Source organism: Euprymna scolopes, chromosome 7, assembly GCF_053919585.1.
Source record: "Euprymna scolopes isolate OS-2025 chromosome 7, ASM5391958v1, whole genome shotgun sequence".
NCBI lineage: Eukaryota > Metazoa > Mollusca > Cephalopoda > Sepiida > Sepiolidae > Euprymna > Euprymna scolopes.
The window spans coordinates 48158338-48182129 of NC_136488.1; the positions used below are offsets into that span (position 1 = coordinate 48158338).

Consider the following 23792-nt stretch of genomic DNA (forward strand, 5'->3'; position numbering starts at 1 on the left):
TTTATTTACAAATAAAGCCAGAAAATCCGAGGAATAGAATACTAAATTTTAATGTGTGTCATTTTGTAAAGATAATTATATAACTATAATCACATTGATATATCAGTTCCCGTAAGATCATCAAAGTTAAGCTACAATGAGCCTGGTCAGTACTTAAATGGGTAATGTTTTTAGGAATATCAGGTGCTATATATAAAATTTGGTTATAGTAGCTCAAAGATCGGCTACCAATTTTGCAACAATATTCTGAGCTGTTTGTGACTTGCAGCGACTAAACACTGACTGGTGATGACAAATTGATTTACAAGAAAAACTAAGAATAATTGAGGTATCTAATTCTCAAATATTGTCCTGGAATTTGGGAAGATTTTCTTTAATTTGTGAAAAATAATTTTATTTAAATTTTACAAAAGTTACTTCAATATTGTCTGTTCTACCCCATTTGCTACGGATAACAGAATAAATGCAAGTTTAGAAAGATAAGCATCTTTAAATTTTCTTTCTGCCAATAATATAGGGTGCATATTTTTGTAACCTGTATCTGTTTTGCCAATTCGATGTCATCAAACTCGTATAAGAGATGGTAGCAGCAGGAAGATGGTGACTGAAGGTTGTGGTTTTGTGTCTTATAATATATGGACAATGTACACTAATGGATACATGTATTGAATTGGTTCATCGGAAAACAATCAGGTTTCCTCTGCAATGTTATCTCTGCCTTCATTGCCCATTTCCTAAAGTGAGAGGCGATGCTGTCTTAGTGGTTAACAACACTGACTTACAATTTGGGTGTGTCTAGTTTGAATTCAGTTTGTTCCAGAGAAACACTTTAATTTAGGATGTTGTCAACATTTACGTGGTCCTTCTTGTGAGTACCCGATGTACAACTAAAATTAGAGAAACCAATGTCAACAATAGAATCACTTGATTCATACAAAGTGAATGACTAAATGATTCACTAAAGTCACAAAGATTAATTTAATTTCCTATGGAAACATTATGCATTTACTATTGCCTAGTATGACACAAAGCCCATCCAATACACAAAGTGCATGCCATTAGAAAAATGAGTAAGTTTAAATGCTCCAAAAGATGAAATATCGAAGAGATTTTGTGTAATAAAACATTTTATAAAATCTAAAAAAAAAAAAAAAAAAAAAAACATGATGTTTTGATTAATATTATATATTAATATCTTTATTTTGTTTTTTACGGATGAAGGTGAGAGTATCCTTAGGAAATTAACTAAAAATGATAAAATTGACACTAATATATAAATATATATAATATATTAAAAGTTGGATATTTCAGCTAATGTAATAGAATTGTTAATTTCCGCTTGATGTTTTTAGAATCATTGAAAAGACAGAGCTGAGTTTTCTGGCTAATCAGATGGGACAAAATGTGGGAACAGAAAAACAGAAAGTGAAAAAAAAAAAAAAAAAAAAAAATGTGGGAATCATAAATAGCAATGTTATTGAAAAAATTAGAAAAGATATTTCTAAGAAACTACCTTGGAAACAAGCTGAGTAGACGTATAAAAAAGAGTTCTTAAAAAACGAGCATTTAAGAAAAGCTGGTGTCATTAGTGGGCCTCAATATTCAAGCTAGTTTATGTTTGTTTTGAAATTAAAATTTATTAATGGAAAATCAGAAATCTAAAATTCTGAGAAAAAAAAAGAAAAAAAGATTTGCACAAAATTATAACAATGTATGCAAATTCCATTCTATTTTAATTTCTAAAATATATTTAATTTATTTCTTTCTCAAATAAATTGTTTAATTCTTTTAAAAATGAAACATTTTTTCTAACAGAACATATTTTTATTATTTGTCTTTTCTGTTTCTTTAAGAGAAATAACATTAAACAAAATCACTATAGCACAACAAAAACTGAAAATTTCTATAGATATAATAATGTAAATATATCTTTTTTTTTCATTTATCTTAACTTTTCTTATATAGATTTCTTTTTTCTTCTCATATATTAATCGATAAAGTAAATGTTTAAATGCCAATTTAATCATAGTAAATAGTTTTTTCTTTGAAACTTTGAAGACTTAAAAAAATCTTAGAAAATATGAGGTTCATTCTGTCTGAACTTTATATATGAAAATTATTATAAGATTAGCAGATCTCATGACATTGTTAGGGGTGGGAAAATAGATAATAAAATAGAAGAATTAAAAAAGATTTTTAAAAACTTTTCTCCCTCCAACTAATCCCTCATGGTCGTTGATTCAATATAATATAATAGAAACAAAAAAGAAAAAAAAAAAAAAAAAAAGAAAGAAAAAGAAATGTGGATGAATGTTTGACCCAATTTCAATGTTGATTTTGAAATAACTATCAGTAAGAACATAAAAAATGTATTGATAAACCCAAGGGTTAAATATTACAGTAATTGATATCTATTAACATGATGACCAGGTCAGAATCACACGGAATCCAATGATATAAAATTTGTAAGTGTATTGTGTATATTTTTTACCTTTTAGTCAGACAGCCACACAAGCATAATTCTTACTTTCCTTTTATATTATTGGATTAGATAGTGAAATAAAATTTGGAGATAATATAAATAATGAAAGCAGATTTGTACAGCTGTTTACACAAAAAAAAAAAAAAAAAAAAAAAAAAATTAATGGAATTTCAACAAAATATAAGAAAAGCAGTTTTATTTCTTTATCTTTATTGTTTCAGTTGTGGTAAACTGTCATTTTAAAAGCCGTTTGGTAACAGCTGGTGGGTTTTCTAGGTTTCATTTAATGCATATGCATCACATGTGACACATATGAATATCAAAGATTAGCAGATATTCAAGGAATGGGAAATCAATTAGATTACTATAACTCATAGTATTATATTGTACATTTTGCTTGTACATGAATATTATAGATTATGGGAAGAAGGGTTAATATCAGAGAAGAGAAAGAGATAGGAGGGGAAAAAGAAAGGGAGGGAAGCGATGAAAAGGGAGGAAGAGATGAAAAGAAAAGGAAGGAAGAGATGAAAAGAGAGGGAGAGAGGTTAAAAGATGGAGAAAGAGAGAGATGGAAAGAGGGACATGATGTAGAGGAAGAAGAGAGATAAAAGAGTGGGGAGTATAGTTTATATTCATTCATCTTGTATACCACTAAAAATGGTCTAGTGCTTATATAAAGAATAAAGTCAAGAAAATTGGTTTAAAATAACCAAAAGATTATAATTAACATATAAAGAAAAAAATAGAAAAAAATAAAATTATAGCCATCCTAATTTGATGACTTGACACACACAAGAATAAAAAGAATGGTGAAAAAAACAACAACAACAAAAAAAATAGAGTAAAAAAGAGAAAGATAATAAAAAGTGAACAGAAATATTAAACATTTCTCTATAAAAGCCGACATATCTATTTCCAAGCAATGGTTTAAATATGCAGACATCAATATCAATAAATATCAGAATGTCATGCATAATTCATGAAAAGAGATGAGATAATAGGTCTCTTTAAATATATGATCATTATATTTAATGTAAAATAACATTACTGTATGATACTACTTAACTGCACAATCCCATTATGGGCAAGCTCAAATTGACAATCTTTGCATATTATTAAAGTTGGGGTGCCTCTTCCCCAGCTGACTGCTTAGCTCTATGCTAAATTATTCCTAAATGAAACACTTAATACTGAGAATGAAATCACTTAAATTTAAAGACACAAGAAAGAGAAAAAATCCTACCAAATTGAGTAAAACAAATTAAAAAAAGTAAAAACATAATTTTAGATAAAAATTTTAAAAATTCAAAGCCCAACAAATTTAAAATTAACAGTAATTAAGACCCAGTATAACATGCAAAACTAAAATTTTGATTTTGGAAGACCAAGTATCAAATATTGTACTCTCCAACCTCACCTTACAGACACTAATTCAGCATGCTCTTTCTCTAAAAGGCAACTTCTTTTTATGATGGAAAGTCTCTAATCTTGCCTCCCACAAAATAAAAGTTAGACACAAGGTCAATTTATGTGGTGAAAATCCAGTTCCCCCAAAAAGAGGCATCTATATTGGGACAAAAATAAAAATTGCCATAGTCTAAAAAGGTTCCCTGGATAAGGACAGAAAAGGTCGAGTGTAGTATAAGAACATATACTACACTTTGCTCCTCGCCAAAAAAGTAGAAAGTCTTCTAAATCTGCTATAAAGACCAAGCTTTGTTTTTTCAAAGATACAAACAAAATCAGCAAGCTGGTGATTTATGCAAGATTGTAAACGTGAACAAACATTTCGCTGCCTAACTCTCTACATTAAGTATCCCTGTAAACATGGTAGCTTGTTTTGTTTCAGTGACAACGTGGCTTGTTTGCAGTGAATACAAAAAAATCTACACATCAATGATATAAAAAAACATATCTTTGTATAAAATGACTCCAAGATGGTTGACATGCCATAAAAACCAACAACCAACCAAATAAAACCTTGACTGATTAAAAAAAATGTTTCTCCAGGGTAAGAAAATTTAAGAAATTTTGCATCAATGGGTACTTTAATTAGTTTTGCATATTTAAAAAAGGGACTGATCTAGCAATATTCATAAAAGACATTTCTCTGATGATGTAAAAAATAACATATGTACAAAGTGTTTTATGCAAGTTGGTTGTTGGTTAAAAAAACGAAATAAAAAAGAACGTACCTGCTTGAGTAACGAGGACCAATGCTATGACGCAGATCATCTGGGTTGTGTTGTACACGCTCAAGACGTTCCCAATTGCGTGGCTCTCCCCGGTCAGGGGCATAAACGGACTCACTTCCGCCATAGCGGTGTGAGGAGCTGCCAATATTCCTCATCCTTAGATAAATAAGAAAGTGGACAGATGCTTTATACCATTTATAATGTAATAATCAGCAATCCAGCAGAATTACTTTTTGTAGTGACTGCAGCATGAAGGAGTGATAAAGGGTTCAACTTCCGACATCAAACAAAATATTCTTGATCTCTTTTAGAGATTGAATGAATTCTTTATAGATCTATTTCCATTTTCATATCAGATTACAAAATATTATTTTCCAGGAGTAAAGACCAAATATCATTTATAGTATGTTGTGATTCTCATTATTTAATAATTCATATTTGATTTTTTTTCTTTTCAACTTCAAAAAACCATTTTCAATTTATTTAGAAGCAGAAACAAATGACAACAAAATAACTCATTCAAGATTTTACAGATTGAGTAGAAAAAGGATCCTCTTTTTTTCATTTGTCTTTTTATCGTTGAGAAAAGGGTCAATAACATCTTTGTGAAAAAAATGCCATGGGTATGGCATACACAGCAAGTTTCTATCCAATATGCCGACTTGAAATATATATCCAATCAATGCATCCAGTTTTCTGATTGAAATAGAAAACCTTATTCCAAATGGATCAGAGGAGTTTAAGTTTCGCATCCAAGATGTATCAAAACAAGACAAAGACCTCTGGATTTGATTGATTTACCAATTCCATTTGAGAGATATTTGGTGAAGATCTGATCATAAAACTGACTTCTTTATTCTTGAAATATTGAAATGTGCAAGAATTTAGGAATTTTTTTTTTTTTTTTTTTTTTTTTTTTTTACAGAAGAGAATGCTATATCTCCAGCAATTAACAATGAACTTAGTTAACTTGAACCATAAGAGAAGAAAGCCCATTTTGGGAATCGATTCTCGTAAATGACTCGTTTTCTTTTAAGTGAGGTATTGTTATGAGTGTTTTTGTGGTGTTATGGATAATACTAAAAAAAAAAATTCTTTCATTTAAGTTAGGTTTTTGAGAACTTTCTGCTATTTTAATAACAGTTAAATACTTAAACATTATTTTTGTATCTCAAACAATGCAAATTTCAATTTCAGTAAATATACTAGTTCGTAAGACAAAAAATACCTATAAAATTAAGTTTCCTAATATACAAGTTGCCATATTAAAAGAAAATAAATCTTCATAATTCTAAAAATCTAAGTTACAATTGTTATTAATGTAAATAAACACTAAGATTGTTTAAACCTCACCAAATCACCAAAGCTAAGCAACAATGAACTCGAGTTACCACCAGGTGTTTTAAATAAACACTATGCGACTGGGAAGTTATAACCGGTGAGAGAAGAGCATCCTGTCATCGTGCCAATTCTGGTCTTCCATTTTGCTTAACACTATAAAACCAAGATTAACACCTATGGCTACTACCTGACTATGGTTAAAGAAATGCTAAGTGACAAAAACAGTAAATAATATAAATTCACATGAAAATGATTAGCTGTAAAAATCAGAATTATTCAATTCATTGATTTATTTTAATGATAGCAAAAATATTTCAAATACATTACATAACTGTTGGTGAGACTAAAGTATGTTTATAATCTTTCAAATCATCAAAGAGGCAATAAAATACCCTTTAAATAATAAAGAATTAAAATTAAAAAAAAAAAAATACAATTATGAAAAGAAAGCTGGAATATTGTCAGCAAAAAATTGTATTAAATCACTGATATTTTATTACATACCAATTTGATATAAATCTGACAAAGAAAATGAGTTCGGAATTTTGGTCTTATGAGTGTAAAGATTTTTTAGTGCTTCTATATTATAATAACAAAAAAAAAAGTTGAATTTCAAGTAAAACAAATGGTATAATTTTTTTAAAAATGTTTCTAACTGAACGAGAATCTGCTATCACCTCTTTTGAAAAGATTAAAAACAAAAGTATAAATAATGAAATTAATGTTTCTTGTTGAAAACATTACAGATAATTGGCAATTATACTCATTCCTCTTTTGGTAGAGGAGCCTGTTCTTATTTAGAGAGTATTTTTTTTTTTTTAAATAAGTTGTAGGAAAAATCATAAACTCAATTTGCTACAACCTTAGAATACCAGTTATATGATTGGTATTCAGAAGATTGAATCATTGTTTAATTCTTAGTTGTATATAAATATTCTTTTGTCGTACTATGAATGACATTTTTGAATGTTTATCAATATCTAGAACCACTGCAATCAAAATAGGACGAAAAATCATCCACACTTATCAGAAATCTTAGAATAAAAAATATGAAATATACAGATAAAAACAGATTTTCTTTAAAAGAATATTAGAGTCAATCCTTTATCAAAAAGAAATATGACATTATAAATAACTATTACTATATTTATAATACCTACAGACACTAGTGTTCATCCTTTCAGGAATCATTAGTGCAGGGAGTCACAATTACCACTAGTCGGGAGATTCAAACCTAACCACGAAGCCATCTCTGACTCCATTAGCTCTCTCTCTCTCTCTCTATATATATATATATATATATATATATATATATATATAGGGACAGTGCGCAATATTCTGTGATAGAATGTATGTAACAAAAAGCGTCACCATAGAATCAACAGCACATGGTAACTGACAGGTTCTCATCCTGCATAAACTGGTTTTAGAATTTAGGACAGAATTAGACTCAGAATATCTCGATTAAATATGCTAGAATGAACGAATGTTGGTTGTGTGGATGACTACATTTCCTGTTCACTCATAGATTGAGTCTTCAAGTAAAGGAGTTTACATTTGCTATTTAGCACAAAGCACTTCCCTTTGTAAAAAAAAAAAAAAAAAAAAAAAAAAAAAAACTGAACTTTCTGTAATGTAAATTAATATGAACATTATAATTTAAATTTTGTAGCAAGGGAAAGTGTACTAGTAATTAAATAGTTGGATTTTGAATGTCAGCTTTAAACACTCACCATATCGAAGACTGAAGAGTCATAATAAAATTAAATTCTTGAAATATTTTCAATGGCACATCTATTATACATTAGCCTGAATCCAAAGTGTTAGTAAGTATATAAATATTACACTAGAAATTATATTAAGTATTATATTAAAAACGATGGGTTTTACTAAAAATGTATGAATAAAATTACGCTGAATCAATGTACGATTGTCTGCTCCTGCTATTTGTCATATAGAAACAACGTATAAAGTTGCTTGAATCTACAGGAGCCAAATCGGACATTTTGATTGTGCCTAATTTTAGTCGTACATAATGAGCTTTACTAAAAATGTATTACTATTTGCTCCTGCTGCGGATTTGCTATAAAGCAACTTGATACGGACGAACTACTCGGTTTGTCAGTGTAAAATATTGTATAAATCCGTTGTGGTATTATTAAAATAAATAAAATGAATTTGCTCACAAGTTTCAGCTGAGAGGTTATTTTTTGGCAAATATATTTTTAGATTCATATAAAAGTATTTACAAAAAATAGATTATTTTTTTAAATATTCCCTCTTAAGGCAGAAAGTAAATCTATATATATATATATCTATAAAAGTGAAAATGCCTGTCTGTATGTGTGTGTCTGTGTATATTTCCCTACCAAATATCTCTGTCAATTTTCAGTCTAGAAACTCCAAATTTGACATAAGGAGTATTGAGATTTGGGAAAATCTTAATCGGTTTTCGGCAATAAATTTGGCCGCAAAGGGGTCAAAGTTCAACTCTACCAAACTCCTCCGCAAATTTTAGGTTTAAACAGTTGAAATTTTAAATGTAGGTTACTTGGACATGGATCAAACTTCTTAAATTGATTTGAGCCCAAAATAATAAATGTTAAGGGGTCAAGATTGGGGTCAAAGTTAAAAAAATTTGACCTCAGCAGTCTCTACCAAATTACTCAGCGAATTTCTGGTCTAAACATTTGAAATTTTACATAAAGGGTATTCAGAGATAGGGCAAGCTTTTTAATCGGTTTGGGCTGAAAATTTGAGCTGCCAAGGAGTCAAAGTTCAAAAGATTTGACCTTTGTGGTGTCTAGCAAACAAGTCAGCTAATTAAGCAAATTTAAAATTTATGCATAATGAATATTCAGACATGCGACAAGCATTTTAATCAGTTTTGGGGCGAAAATTTGGCTGCCAAAAGGTCAAAGTTGAAAGAGTTGACCTTTGCAGATTCTGCCAAATTCCTCCGCCAATTTTGGGTCTAAACACTTGAAATTTTAAATGTAGGTAACTTGGACATGGGTATAACTTTTTATTTTGATTTGAGACCAAAATAATAAATGTTAAGGGGTCAAAATTTTAAAAGATTTACCGCTATGGTCTCTACGAAATTACTCATACAATTTTTGGTCTAAACATTTGAAATCTTACATAAAAGGTATTCAGACATAGGGCAAGCTTTTTAATCAGTTTTTGGCCGAAAATTTGGCTGCCAAGGGGTCAAAGTTCAAAAGATTTGACCTTTGCTGTCTCTAGCAAACTATTCAGCTAATTTTTCGTCTAAACATTTGAAATTTGACATAAAGAGTAGCAAGCGTTTTAATAAGTTTTGGAGTGAAAATTTGGCTACCAAGAGGTCAAAGTTGAAAAAGTTGACCATTGCAGACTCTACCAAACTCCTCTGCCAATTTTGGGTCTAAACACTTGAAATTTTAGATGTAGGTTACTTGGACATGGGTCAAACTTTTTAATTTGATTTGAGCCAAAAACAAATGTTAAGGGGTCAAAATTGGGGTCAAAGGTAAAAAGAATTCAACCTCTGTACCAACTTTTCTCTATGGTAGTTAAGGAAGCCTATTATATAGAAAGGCATTACCCTACATATACACACTTTTTAATAATACATATGCACATAAAGTTATGAAGAGTACATAGGGTCCGAGCAAAGCTTGGCTGAACTGCTAGTAGATAATAAAATGAGAAATGAAACAAAGTTACATTATAATAAAACAGAACTTTATGCAATATTATTAAAGAAAAATAAAATAAAAATAAAAACAGAAAATAATTTTTAAAATAATAGTTATTTACTTGCCTCCCCACGAGGGCAGTTAGACACTAATGTTTTAAATGTGAGGAAAGCTAGTTCCCTAAAAGTCACATGGGATTGGAAAGAATTTCTTCTACCTTTTAAAAAGATTTTCTGGTATTACATTGTCATTATGTTACAAAATTCAAATTTTAAAGACAAAGGGTCACTTTTAAAATTTAATTTGAAAAAAAAAAAAAAAAAAACTCGACTGAAAGTTGTGATTAAATTTTTTTTTTTTTTTTTAATTTCAATAATAAAGAAATAAACTTTTTTTATTTTTTAATCTTTGTAAAAAAAAATAAATAAACAAGTGGCACATCGAGTTGAAAGAAAAGTCTCAGTCTTTAAGGATTTGCCAAAAATGATTGCGACTGTGACTAAAGTCATTTTACTGTTGATTTTAATAACATTTTTTGTGCTAATGAACTCAGTAGACCGCCCGTATAAGAGGGAATATTTAATAAAAATTGGGAATTTTCTTTTGTAAATATCTTTTTAGGTATGGACTAGATATTTGCCGAAAATAACCTCTCGAAACTTCTGAGTAAATTCTTTTGTTTTATTACAAGATTCTTTTACAATATTTTACACTGATGGACCCAATCGATTGCCTGTGTTGAAGTTGCTTTAATCAATAGCAGTGGCAATTAGTCATACATTGATTGTGCTTAATTTTTAATTGTACATTCTTAGTAAAACGGAAAAATGATAAATTATTCTTGCTTGGAATGTTTTTTGGTACTTATCTAGTATACAACTCAATTTCTGGCAACTCTGCGTCAGCATCTTTCAACAGGTTGCATAAGCAGCTGAAAGATGCTAAAGTGATTAGCCAATCAGCTGTCAGAAGACGACCAGTTTCAATTTAAGTGTGAAATTCATTCAATCAAGAAAAAAATTTTTGAAACCAAAAATGACTTTCAACATGAAATTCTGTCCTTTCCTCATGCTAAGAAATCTTTCCCTCCTTTCCCCATGTTAAGAAATTAAAAATCCATTCTTAATATAAGGAAGAGGAAAAGGAACATTACCTTTTGAATTAATCAACTGTTAGTCTTCACTTGAGCATTTTCTGCTGTCATAACTTGCAGAAACAATGTTCCTGGATATTGGCTTCTTAACTGAATAAGTACCATTTTTCTATTAATCATTTGTATATTAATACAAGGATGGTCACCAGGGTCAATTGGTTTTGACAAAACCAAAAAAAGCTAATGTTAAGATTCATTATTTATTTATCTTTGGCATATTTTTTTTATACAGCTATTTTATGTATTTGATATATTTTTATAATTATTAAAACAATTCAACCAAAAGATCCATCTGATGTAGTAACAAAGTTAGAAAAATATTTAATAAAATACCAACTAACAATCCATTCTTTTGTAATAGACTAAGTAGAAATAAAAATTATTTTATTTTATTTTCTAGACATTTATTATAATTCATTTTTTGATAAATGAGTAAACTGACTGCAAAAGCAATAATTTTAAAATGCAATATAAGCAAATCTTTAAAATATTAATTTAAACTTGAATAGAATAGATTAAATAGTTTTAAAAAATGAATTTAGATGAATTGAAGATTGTTTACTTTTTCATCAATGAATGAAATGATTTGCATATATTAATGAATATGTCAACAGAAAATTAATATCATTAAGAAAAAATATCTTTCAAAAAGCAAACATGCTTCTATAAAATGTTATGATTTAATGTTGAACATGATTTGAAATAAGTTGTTACTTTTTTCTTTAAATGACAGCAACAGATTTCTAACATGCGATAAGGTGAGGGTTTTTTTTTTGTTTAACTTTAAACATCACCATCCATTCACTAACTGCTGCCTGCATTGATTTATAAATTAACAGACTTAAGTTTGTTAGCAGTAAATACGAATAATCAAAATTTACCAAGAAACATCTTGGTAAATATATGTAATCTAAAAAAATCCTTTAAAAATATTTTTGATAAAAACCTAGTAATTTTATCTAAATATGGAATTACCAAAAAACATTTTATTATTTAAAATCTGACCCTCCCCCCAAAAAAAACTATTAATAAAGTAAAATTAAAGAAATTTACTTTAAAATGCAGAAATCTATAAAAGTTAGAAAACAATTTGGTACTTGTACAATTTAATCAAGACATTAAAAAAATGAAAATATTGAAAAAAAGGTTATATTGTATGTATCCTTTTTGGACTGAAGATCTCTGAAAAAAAATTTACTTAATTTGATCAAGTAGTTTTTTTTTTTTTTTACAGTGGAAAAACATGTTTTTATGAGAGTGCGTTGAAGTCAGCCATCTTGGAATTTTTTGAACACGCCAGGGGAGATAACTCAATTTAAAGCGCCAACACTCTCTCCCCATATTGAATACCAGCTTTTCTTCCTAAAAATCAACCCTTTTGCTTGGTATCATAATAAATTGTTTTTTCGCTATAAAAAAGAAATTACTAAATGAAATTAAGTGAGATTTTTTTTTTTTCGGAGGACTTCGTTCTATAACATATGTACAATATAACCTTTTTTTTCTCTTTTTTTTTCCTCGATATTTTCATTTTTTAAGGTCTTGATTAAACTGTACGATTACCAAAGAATATTTTTTTTTAACTAATTTAATTCACTCAATTAAAATCTGATGATTATCTGATTTCTGAAAGATGCTTAATTCAACAAGTTATTCTGCTGTGAAATGTCTCCAAATATCACATTCATTTAAAGTAAAGAAATAAAATTTTGGAGAAAAGAAATAAATTGTTTACCTCTTTCCCTATACTTTTACAAAAAATTTAATTCTTAAGTTATGGTCATTATTTTTTATTCTTTTTTTTTTAATAGCTAATCCAGGGAGGTCCCTAATTATTATACTTTGGTGATTATATGTATTGTCAATAAGGAAAAAATAGCCTAAGCATTGTAAATTTTAATGTCTTCAAGTATAGTTTAACATAATAGTTTTATCTTTTTTTTAATACTCATACATATTTTATGGGTACCATCCAAATGAGGGTAGCGAGTAAGGTAGTTCTATAATCTGTATTTTTTTTAATCAAATGAGTTCTGACACGTTTTTTTATGATTCGTCTAAATATTGTATTATGGGAAGGTATTTTAGAAGTCAGTTTTCAACAAAATGAACCTATATATACCAGTTATAAAGATTTTTTCTTCTCATCTTATGCTTTTTTTTTGGTATAGGGTACAAAAGTAGCCCTTTCTAAAAATTGTTCATGTTTTATGATTCAATATTTCCATGTAGTGATATGTATGATTAAATGATAAAATTATTTGGCATAAATTGTGACATTATCATTGATATATCATCCTATAATTGTCTTTTTATTGAAAATGTTAAACTTTTTGTATAAGACTTTCTCTCTTTCTGTACTTTCCAAATGTTTGGCTTCTTTTTTATAGAAAAGTACATTGCATTTTCTGTATCATTAAAACATTTGATTCATATGACAAATTCTAACAATTTGTTTTCTCATAAAATTGTTTTTTTTTTTAAATGAAGACAGAAGTGTCATACAGTTGGCCTTTCTTTTGTACAAGTAAAATATCCACGTCTTTTTCTTTTTTATCAAAGTATTGTTTTTCAATGTTTAAATTTTTTGCACAGTTTATTTTATTGTCATTTTAAGTTATTTCAAACAATAACTTATTGTTTTACATTTTCACAAAATATATACGTGTTAGTGCATGTGTGTGTGTTATTTTGCTGATATAAAATGTCACATTTTGTTGACATCTATAGCAATAATTCCATTGATGTTAACAGAATCTTGCAAAAGAGTTCACCGAATGCAGTTTTTTTATGCATTTTTAGAAATATTTCCTCCGAATATTTTGATAAAGAATATTTGCTAACTTTATACAATGTTTATATTTTATTTTACAGTTTTTTTTATTCAATTCAAAAATATTTTTTTAAATAAATTCTTCAACCAGTTTTGTTGTGTTTGAAATGATAATTCACTGTTTTGTATTTCCTGTTAACAATCGTCACAATGTTAAGTATATTTTGATATATTCAATATCGTTTAATAATAACATTTTTTGTTTGAGTTCATGTAAAATTTCATAGATGTTTGCAAACGTAATAAAAATAGTCTTTCTTTAATGTCACATTAACAGAAATTTCCATGGGATTTTTAATTTTTTTGTGAGTATGTCAGAGTTATATACTTGCTATCAAATAGTAAGCATTCAATATTTTCTATTTGTAATGAAAAATAATAATAAAAAAATGTAGAGAATCTTGTGATGATGTCCATAGAATATGATGTAGTGATGACCAATAACATTCTCGATCAACAATTTGTCATCCATAAGCAGAAAGGAATCAAAGATTAAGCAACTTGCATGGAATTGAATGTGTAAAGATCCAATATGTGAATTAAAAAATTCTCAATTTCTCCTGTATTCTGAAGAATAAAAATCCATGTCTTTTTAGTTTCCACTTATGTCATGCAATCTTGGCCACTTGTTTAACAGTTTTGCTTCATCAGACAGAGGAAAACGGTCTCCTCTTTATGTATTAAATTGCAAAGTGGTCATTTGTACAATATATCTGTTGTAAGTAATCAGCATTAAGTCAATCTTTAAATATCTTCAGTCATTCTTAATTCACAGAATCAGCAGAATTTATTTTGCTTTCAATGTCCTCACATCTTTTAGACTTTTAATAATCTTTAAGATGCTGTTAAATATTCATAAAATATGTTTTTATATTAATAATGAAAAATTTCAAAAGGACCATGAAATTATTTCTTAGCAATTTCTCCTTCAAAACACACTTGAATTTTGTGATGGTGTCCTCATTTTATTTTTTATTTTCATTTTTGTAATCCCGTTGAAAGTGAAAAGTGTTCATGCTCAACCAAAGAGTTTCAGTAAGATTGTTCGTTTTAACTCTCTCTGATGTGATAAATCTGTTGACATCTTAGAGCTTTCATTTTTTCATATTCAGTTAAGATAAACACCCATTCCAGAAGCAATGGAAAACATCTGATGATCATTCCTAACACAAGGCATTTCTGTTATTTACAAATTTCACTTTTTGGTTATGTTCATAACATTATGTGTGCTGTTTGAATTTAGTTTACAGCATGTCAAGACTTCAGGGAGTTATTTAATGCCAACCAAAAGTACAAATCGAAAAATCATTCTTCGTAATTATTCTGTTAGCATTCTTTGGAGAGAAATAGTTCGTAGAAAAACGGTAGAGTATTTAAATCTTTTTATAAAATCGTTCTTCAAAAGAAAAAGTCATTTCAACTGACTTGGACAAAAATGTCCTTTTGGTCACTCACCTGAAACAGATTTCATTAAAATTAATAGATTTCATCAATATATGTTGCACTGCAGATGGAGCATATGCTAACATAGAATGAAAGATCTCCTTTAAGCAGATACGACTATGTTACATATGTATGGCTTACGTGGAACAAGGCACGATTTACCTCCTCTTTTTGCATTCTCTTATAACTTTGGTAGTTCTCTTCTTTGTTGGAAATGACATTTATCTGCTCAAAGACATGTGGTGTAGTGGATAAAGTACTTGGTAAAATTTAGTTGTTCCATTCAAAATTCCGTGCAGATTTCTACATGTGACAGAAAGATTCATGAGTTCAGATACACCTGAAGAAGGTCGGAGGTCAGATGAACCAAAATAGTGTGAAAATAACACTCAAGATAAGAATAGTATTCCGAATAATTCGAATGACATTTATTCGTTATGAATGTTTTTTAATTGTATAATTTTAGATCCATGGTGTTTTGATAGTGTGCAGAGTTTTTTCTCCCCAACTTTATTCACATTTTCATGAATGCCAGTATGGCTCGATATCCAGCAGAAGATAATTGTTTTCTGTTGAAAATATTATTGATTGTTGCAAAATGTTCATATTTTTTAGTGTCTCAAGTAATGATCTGGAGCATATATAGACCATAAATTTTATCTAATGCAAAATTTATGGTCGTTATCTTAGCAGTGTAAATTGATACAGTCTTTGATAATCTCTTTGTGTACTTGCTTCTGGTAAATTTTTTTCTAGATTGCTTTTATCGATGAAACAATATTTATGTCAATACAAAAGCAAGGTAATTTCTTGGAATCCAGATTCATTATTCTCTTTTGTCATTATTAATTCTCATCATTTTCTAGAGATATGTTGATACGTTTGAAAGGCGTGTCTATTATGAAATGAAGAGAATGAGGAAGAGAGAGTTTGGTAATTGATCACATGCATTAAAAAATATTGTTTCACGTGTAGATGCAATAAGCAAAACAGTTGTATTTTATACTTTTCAGTTTCCCAAGACAACAAGGGATATTTTGCAGACCGTTTAGAGTTTGGTTATTCATCTTTTTTTTTTCTTCTTTTTTTTTTCCCCCAACCACATTTGTTTATCCTTTTTAGAAGGAAATCAGGATTTGGGCAGCAAAATTTTATCTCAAAAGATTTCAAATTTTCTCTTGTGTGTGAATTGATTTGTATTCTTCAAAAAATAATTCATTTTTTTGTTGGAATTCTTTTGAAACATTATTGAATTTGATTGATGCAAAGGATTCATTTAATCCAACAAATTTATTGCCAATTCTATTGTTGTGTCTTTTAAGATTTCATTATTTATGAAATACCTAACTGAAATCTTTTTCCTAAAATACTTTGAACACTGATAACATTGTTATGCCATTCATGGAGTTGTAGAAAGTTTTAAAACATTTCCAAATGACTTGGTCTTGTCATAAAAACTAAAATATTTTTCAAATGATTTTAAATTTTTGTTGATTTCATTTTCAAAACATCCTTTCAGAAATCATGAAGCAAAATTCTCATTTATAATTTGAGCAAAATAAGAGGTTTACTTTGGAAGTCAATTTCTTATAACCAACCATCCAATGCAAACCAGCATGTAAGACGGATGTTAAACTGAATATAATGAAAGCATGACTAAATCCCAATCTTTTCAAAAGGTTTATATGAATTCCGTTAAGGATCGTAAACGTTTGGTTACTTTAAAACGGAAATATCTGTTGTCACTTGACAGAAAAAGCTGATTAAGTGTTGTTTGCATACATCGACTTGGACGATGCAAACTGACATATTTTTCTCCAAACTTTAAAAATAAATAAGTAAATAAAAACAATAGCAAAGTATCAATATTTTTGAATTAGCAAAAAAGAGTTTTCAACTATATTGAACATTAATCAAAACAAAATAGAATTCACAGGCAAAAGATTTGGCAACAGAAAAAAAAAACCCAAAAAAAACTATGTAAATCTATTTTTCTTACCTTGACTCAGACATCCATCTTTCACGATTGTCACTTTGTCCAACAAAGCTTCTTGAATTATCAAAGTCATCCCTCGTATGTCTGTACAAATAGCAGAAAAATTAGATAAAAAAAGAGAAAAGAATTCACGAAGCACACAAAATGTTGATCACTCATGTTCAGACATATAAAAAAAACCCAAAAATCAAACAGAATTAAGACCATCACACATTTGTGATTATTGATTTTTTTAAGAAAATATTTTCAATCGATCAAACAGAATAAAACCATTGTAGTCTTCCTCTAGTGCCTTGCAGGTTTGCCTCAGGATAGGCCAAGGGCTAACAGTGAGGTTACTCCAACAGAAACTCATCTGCCACTTTGCAAGATCAACTAAGGATAATTAAATATGAAAGGTTAGGTAATCCTGACAGAAACCTCTGCCTCAGTCCCTGCATCTGTCCAGTAGCTGACTGCAAACTATGGCGATGTTTCTCTTCAGAGCTTTGGAGATCACTAGTGCAACTCATCAGTCAATTTACAACTATCACAAACAAATAATTCACACCGGACTATGCAAAATAAATACACAAGAAAAGGATGACATAAAATATAAGGGGAAAAAATATGAAAGTAAAATTCAATATTTTGGCTACCACAATGAAGATACAATTATTTACCTTCCTCACTTTGTCGTACTAGTCAAAAATTGTGGCCTATTTTGGTAGACAACAATGAAAAACAAAATTGTAAAAAAAAAAAAAAAAAAAAAAAAAAAAAAACATAGTAAAAAATGCATAAATTGAGTATAACCTGAAAATAAAAAACAAAAACAAAACAAAAACAGATTCAGAATGGAAGTGCCTGAAAGTGTTGCGTAGAAAATATCACACAAAAAACACTCACACACATAAAAGAATTTCCAATTATTTGTTGACAGAATCAGTTTCGTAATAACATCACCTTCTGCCACACATAGCAACATGAATTATTGCATTAAAATGATTATGAAATGACAAATAAGAACTTAACTACAATAGAAGCAACATCTGACGATTGTTGGTTAGAAACAAACCCTGATGTAATGTTGGGACCTGTTGGGAGTGAGTTGCAACTTTAAAAATTGTATCAGCTCTATTACATACTTTTTAATGCAGAGTATTAAGCACTTTACAAAATAAATCTTTAAATAAATATGATATGGAATTTTTTTTATTATTATTATTCTAAAATAATTGTTATATAACATTATCAGACCTCTAGCAACAGATGGTGGGACTCATCAGTCAGCGTATATCAAATAACTAATAATGATTAATCCACTGCAGACCCACTTCAACAGGATAAATGCAGAGGGAAAAAAAGAGAATCAGTTTATGGTTTAAAGAGAACGGAAAGAAAAGAAAAGAAAAATAATGAACAGAACATTAATTGCCTTTGGGCTACTGACCTTTTATAACCATATTGTTCGTCATCGTTCCACTGGTAAGAGGGTGGTCCCCCCGGGCGAGGTGGAGATCTGTAACCTACGTTGTAACTGGAATCAGTGGCCCCTCCTTCCACGTAGTCATCCCTATTGGTGGAGGCCACTGTCACAACACGGAAGTCATCTGGATCTTCTTCCATTTCATCATAACGATATTGACGGAGTTCTTCTCGATCAAATATGGGAGGTGACCCTTCAGTCTTTTGACGTATCATCACAAAGTTGTATGGGTTAAAATCACGTCGCACTGGTCTGGGCGACCCTGGAGGCCCCTGAATACCACGGTGGATTCCAATAGTAATATTCTCATCATAATGAAAGGATTCCACAGGATCAAATATTTTGAAGCGTTCAGAAAGACTACAGCGAGCATTACTTTGCAAGTAGGGCTTGCCCAAAGCTATCCGGCTGTAGTTATCTTCAGGGACTTGGGTCCCCGATGGTGGGTAAGTATCACTGGTATAACGCCGAGAGCTGGGGGACATCTTTCGTGCACTGTAAGAGGATGTGGAAGTGTTTTCGTAGCTGCTTGGTTGGCTACGCCGACCTGACTGATTGAGTGTAGATTTCTTGAAGCTGGTATCCGAATGAGCAAACTCCATAGACCCTATTGTTGGCACCACCTGTCTGCTGGCGCTCCACATTGGCGATCTGCAGAATCAGAAGTGGTTTTAGAATCAGACTGATTGAAGAGTTAACCATACACAAACATGTTTAACTCTTAATCTACTAAATCTATCCAAATCAGCTCAAACAATAATTTCTAACCCCCTAAGCTGAGGAACAACAATCCCATTGGTGGAGACAACATCAAAATTCTTTGTGTTGCTCAAACCTAAAATCTTCAATATTAAAAGATTTTTTTTTTTTTTTTTTTTTTACAGTTCTTTAGTTTTGTCACTTGACTTCGATTCATTGATTTTACAAACAAAAATGAAAAAAAAAAGAAAGAAAAGAAAAAAGAAAACAGGGAAATCAGAGTAAAGAAGGTAAAAACACTAAATCATCTTAGAAGTCTGAAATATGACCAAAGAAAATATATCAATATAAACATCGGTTCATTTGTCTCAGCCCAAATCAGGTTGAGATAAGATGACAAAAATCAGTCATGCATTTCAATAAGATGCACACACTTAGAACTGCAATGTGAATGGTTCCGTCTTCAAAAATAAACTTGAGTAAGAATGAGAAAGTGATGAAAAAGCAGATCTAATGTTAAAGAAAGGACCAGAGGCTTGGATTGGAGGGGAGGTAAGGAAAATGGAATTGTGAATACATTAAAAAATAAGTTAGCGTTAAGAAGTATAGATTAAATTGTGTGTACAAGTGGGAAAACAATGTCTTTAACGGTTATAAATTAAAAAAAAAAAAAAAAAATGATATTGAAGAAAAATTAGTAGGAAGAGAGAGAGAGAAAAATAAAACAAAACAAAAACAAAATCTTAAAGACAACAAATTTCTAATATGAGAACATGAAAGACAAAACAAAAAGTAAACTTGGGACAATTTTTGTAAATAGTTAAGAAATAAACAATACAAATTGTATCTATATTCAACACTTTCAACCTTCTTCCATTCAACATGTTTCAAAATCATTTCATATAAAACTTTCTTTTATTAACACATATCTTTTAGCTTAGGGTTTAGATACTGAGATCACAAGATTTCAACAAGAATTTATAATCATATTCATGAAAACACTTGAAATCAAATTAAATTTTTTTTTTTTTGGGGGGGGGGGGGAGATTTTCAAGCTCTAGAAAAAGGTTCAATGATTCATAAATACCAAAAATCCAAATTTTTGAAGAACACTTTACTCAAAATGATTTTTTATAATCCAGAAATATTTATATAAATTATTCAGTTAACATCCAAAGTTCAAATCAATATAGATTATAGATTTAAAAGTAAAATACAAAGAAAAATTTTATTTTTTATATAAAAACTTTAGTTATATAAAATTAGAACCTATATATAAAATGTGTTAACCTCTGACGTCCGAAATGATATAAGTTATTTAAATTTAAAATACAAAAAGAAATCTTTAGTTTCAAAATATAATACAAATCTACATAAATTGTTAAATATAACAATTTAATACACTTATAACAGCATCTTAATGAAAAAGAATGTTAGCCAATATCAATTTAAATATCAGTATATACATTTTGAGAGCATTTAAATTTTAAAAATGCTTACTTCAAATTGTCTATCTGAAGAAATATACTAATATAGAAATGTTTTGCACCAATGTAGTGGAGCTATATACATATATATAAAAGTAACCTTGTCTGCCTGAGGAATGGTCTCTACCAAACTCCTCTGTCAATTTTTGGCCTACAGACTTGAAACTTGATATATATATATATATATATATTTATTTATTATATTATATACACACACACACACACACATGTAGGGGATTTGGATCTGTGGAAAAAATTTGATTTGTATTATTTAATTGGAATTCATTATTGAGGTTAGTATTATTTATTAATTTTTATTTATTGCAGACTATTATCCTCATCTTTTCTTAGTTGTTTCACAACGTTTCGGCCAACTATTCCTCTGGCCTTCGTCAGGTGGTAAGACATTGAATCTCTACGGTTCCAAGTGAGAATTGTCTGAAGATAGCGGTTTCAATCCTACCCATAGGATTTGTCACACACACACACACACATATATATATATATAAAATCAAGTTTGGTGGAATACCCTAAAATTTTCTAGATAATGTTTTCGATATGATGAGGTTTCAGATGATAGTTTGTATAAATTAAAGAATGAAAACGCCAGTATTCAACCCAAACCTGCTTTAAATACATACACATTTCAACACTATGGCTTTCCATCCACTTATGATTTGGAAAATGACCATGATGCCAGACATGCTACTAATATCTTTAAGTATGAACACACAAGAACAGATCAAAGATATGAGTATGAAGTCACATAAGTAAATATTTCTTCATCTCATTGGCTATACTCTTTTCCTTCTACAAAAGCCACTCATTGCACACACACACCTCTCATTACACTGAAGCAGTCCGAAAGAAACGGCTGAAAACTCAGTTCTTTTTAAAAAGGTATTTTTTAAAAATACATTTTGTATTTCTATATGTCAACAAATAAAAAATAAACATGAAAAATATATAAACATTTTCCACGTTCATTTATACACGCATATTTCAGGTATAATAATTCATTGTGATTTTTTCACTGACAATATTTATCACAAAAAATATCACGATGCGCATGATTATCGTTTGTGAATGTAATTCACTTTATCAGTCTGCGAATGTAATTCTGTGTTTCTGTTTATTAAAAAAAAAAAAAAAATATCTTATAATTTTTGTAAGAGAAGGGATAAATATAAAAATGTTTTGTTCTTTTGATTTGTCATTGATTCAGTATTAGTTAATATACAAGCTGTCCCCTGACACTTGCCTAGCAGCAGGGTAGACCCCAAAAGATTATTTCCACTGGAAGGTTAGCTTAAATAAAATACATAATTTCATTTAAAGCGCACAAAAATGTTGACAGAAGGAGACTTAAAATCTATAATTTTAGAAAGACAGCATGGACCACAATCTAAATATGAACTTATTTTAAAATGATCACCCTTGAGTCATTGTTTCTTCAAGAATTTTTTTTCATTGAAATGAATGCCTCTCGTCTTGGGGAGGTTACATTTTTTGATCTGGGTTTGACCTTTATAACTGATCTGAAATGGAACACATACGTTGCCAAGGTCGCTGGAAAAATGGTGGGATCATTCTACTGCTCCAATAGATATCTCACTGCTGATGCAATTCTCTACTTGTATAAGATCCAGGTACATTCAAGGATGGAGTAATGCTGCCACATCTGGACAGAAGTTGCTAGAAGCACTTTATGCTGCATTTACAGAGTTCAAAATAGACTTCGTAGGCTAGTGGGGGGATGCCCTTTTCTCTTCCCTGCAATCTTTTTTCCACAGAAGAGACATTGCGAGCCTGTCTCTGCTTTATTGCCATTTTCATGGCAAGTGCTTGTCTGAGCTCCAATTTATGGTCCTCCCTTACCAAACTTTCATGAAAAATACTTGTCCTATTGAAACCACAATCAATAATTTTCTCCATTCTTTATCTGAACCTAAACGTAGATTCCATGAACAAAGTTTTTTTTCTTAGAACTGCACGCCTGTGAAACTCTGTTTTGCTTCCCTGCTTTCTAGTTGACTACAATATGGTCGTTTTCAAGTCCAACGTGAACAAGTTCTTGATGAGTCGTTCCCACTTAAGTAATCCAATTTACCAAATTTCTACTACTAACAATCACTACGATATTGTTCCATTGACTACCATACACTCATTAACATTTATCCTTGAGTGGCCTCTGGGCCTTGATAAGTGGTGATTCCTTTGTAAGAAAAAAAAAAACCAAAAAAAAAAAAAAAAAAAACATGTTTCTGAATTGTTGAGCTGAGGATTGATAATTGGTATTATTTGGACTACTGTTCTCATATTCAGTGTTATTTTTACATTTTGGACAATGTAACTTGTAATCTTGTCACCTTCAGGAATCTATACGGAATTTCAAACACAACCCATTATTTAATTCATGAAGGTAGCATACTCTTGTTTTGTCATTATGTCAGCTATGATTGGGTAGAAGTCTTAAGCAATTGTATTCTTAGCATCACTTGCACTGATAAAGTACTAGGTAAAATTCAGTTTTAAGTGAAACTCTTCTGATGGTTGCAGATTCAGTGCTATGCTACCCAATTTTTATAGCTGAAATTGAGTTTGCTCACAATATCATACTCGATTTAACGCCTATTTTACATGCTGGCATGTGTTATAGGTTTTTAGAAATTGACTTCCAAACTAATACACTCAAATTAATTATTGTCCTTATTTAATGAGGAGAGAAACCTGTCTATACTGAGTTTTTGCCTACTTCCAGATTGCCCCTTTTTGGGGAGCTGGCTTTCTCTACATTAAAAATAACCTTGTGTCACATTTTGCTTTCGTGGGGAAGCAAATAAATACCAATATATTCATATGATATTTTATTGTGATGAAGATATGTCGCATTGCCCGGGCGTTTGTAGGTGTGTGCTGAACAACAAAAAAAAAAAATAGGCAGGCAGACTTGAACCTGTGACGCGAAGGTGGAAAAGAAAGTGGAGGTGTGTGTAAGAGTGTTGATTG

The 23792-nt window shown here is 29.7% G+C and overlaps 1 protein-coding gene across 1 annotated transcript in view; it reads right to left on the reverse strand.

Annotated features, from left to right (window-relative positions):
• LOC145279716 (uncharacterized) overlaps positions 1-23792 on the reverse strand; it is a 61939-nt gene that overhangs the window by 10909 nt on the left and 27238 nt on the right. The window contains exons 3-5 of the mRNA XM_080131004.1: positions 18562-19248; positions 17133-17213; positions 4681-4836 (exon numbers count right to left, since the gene is read on the reverse strand). Coding sequence (XP_079987130.1) covers positions 4681-4836; positions 17133-17213; positions 18562-19248 — 924 coding nt within the window. The remainder of the gene's footprint in view (positions 1-4680; positions 4837-17132; positions 17214-18561; positions 19249-23792) is intronic.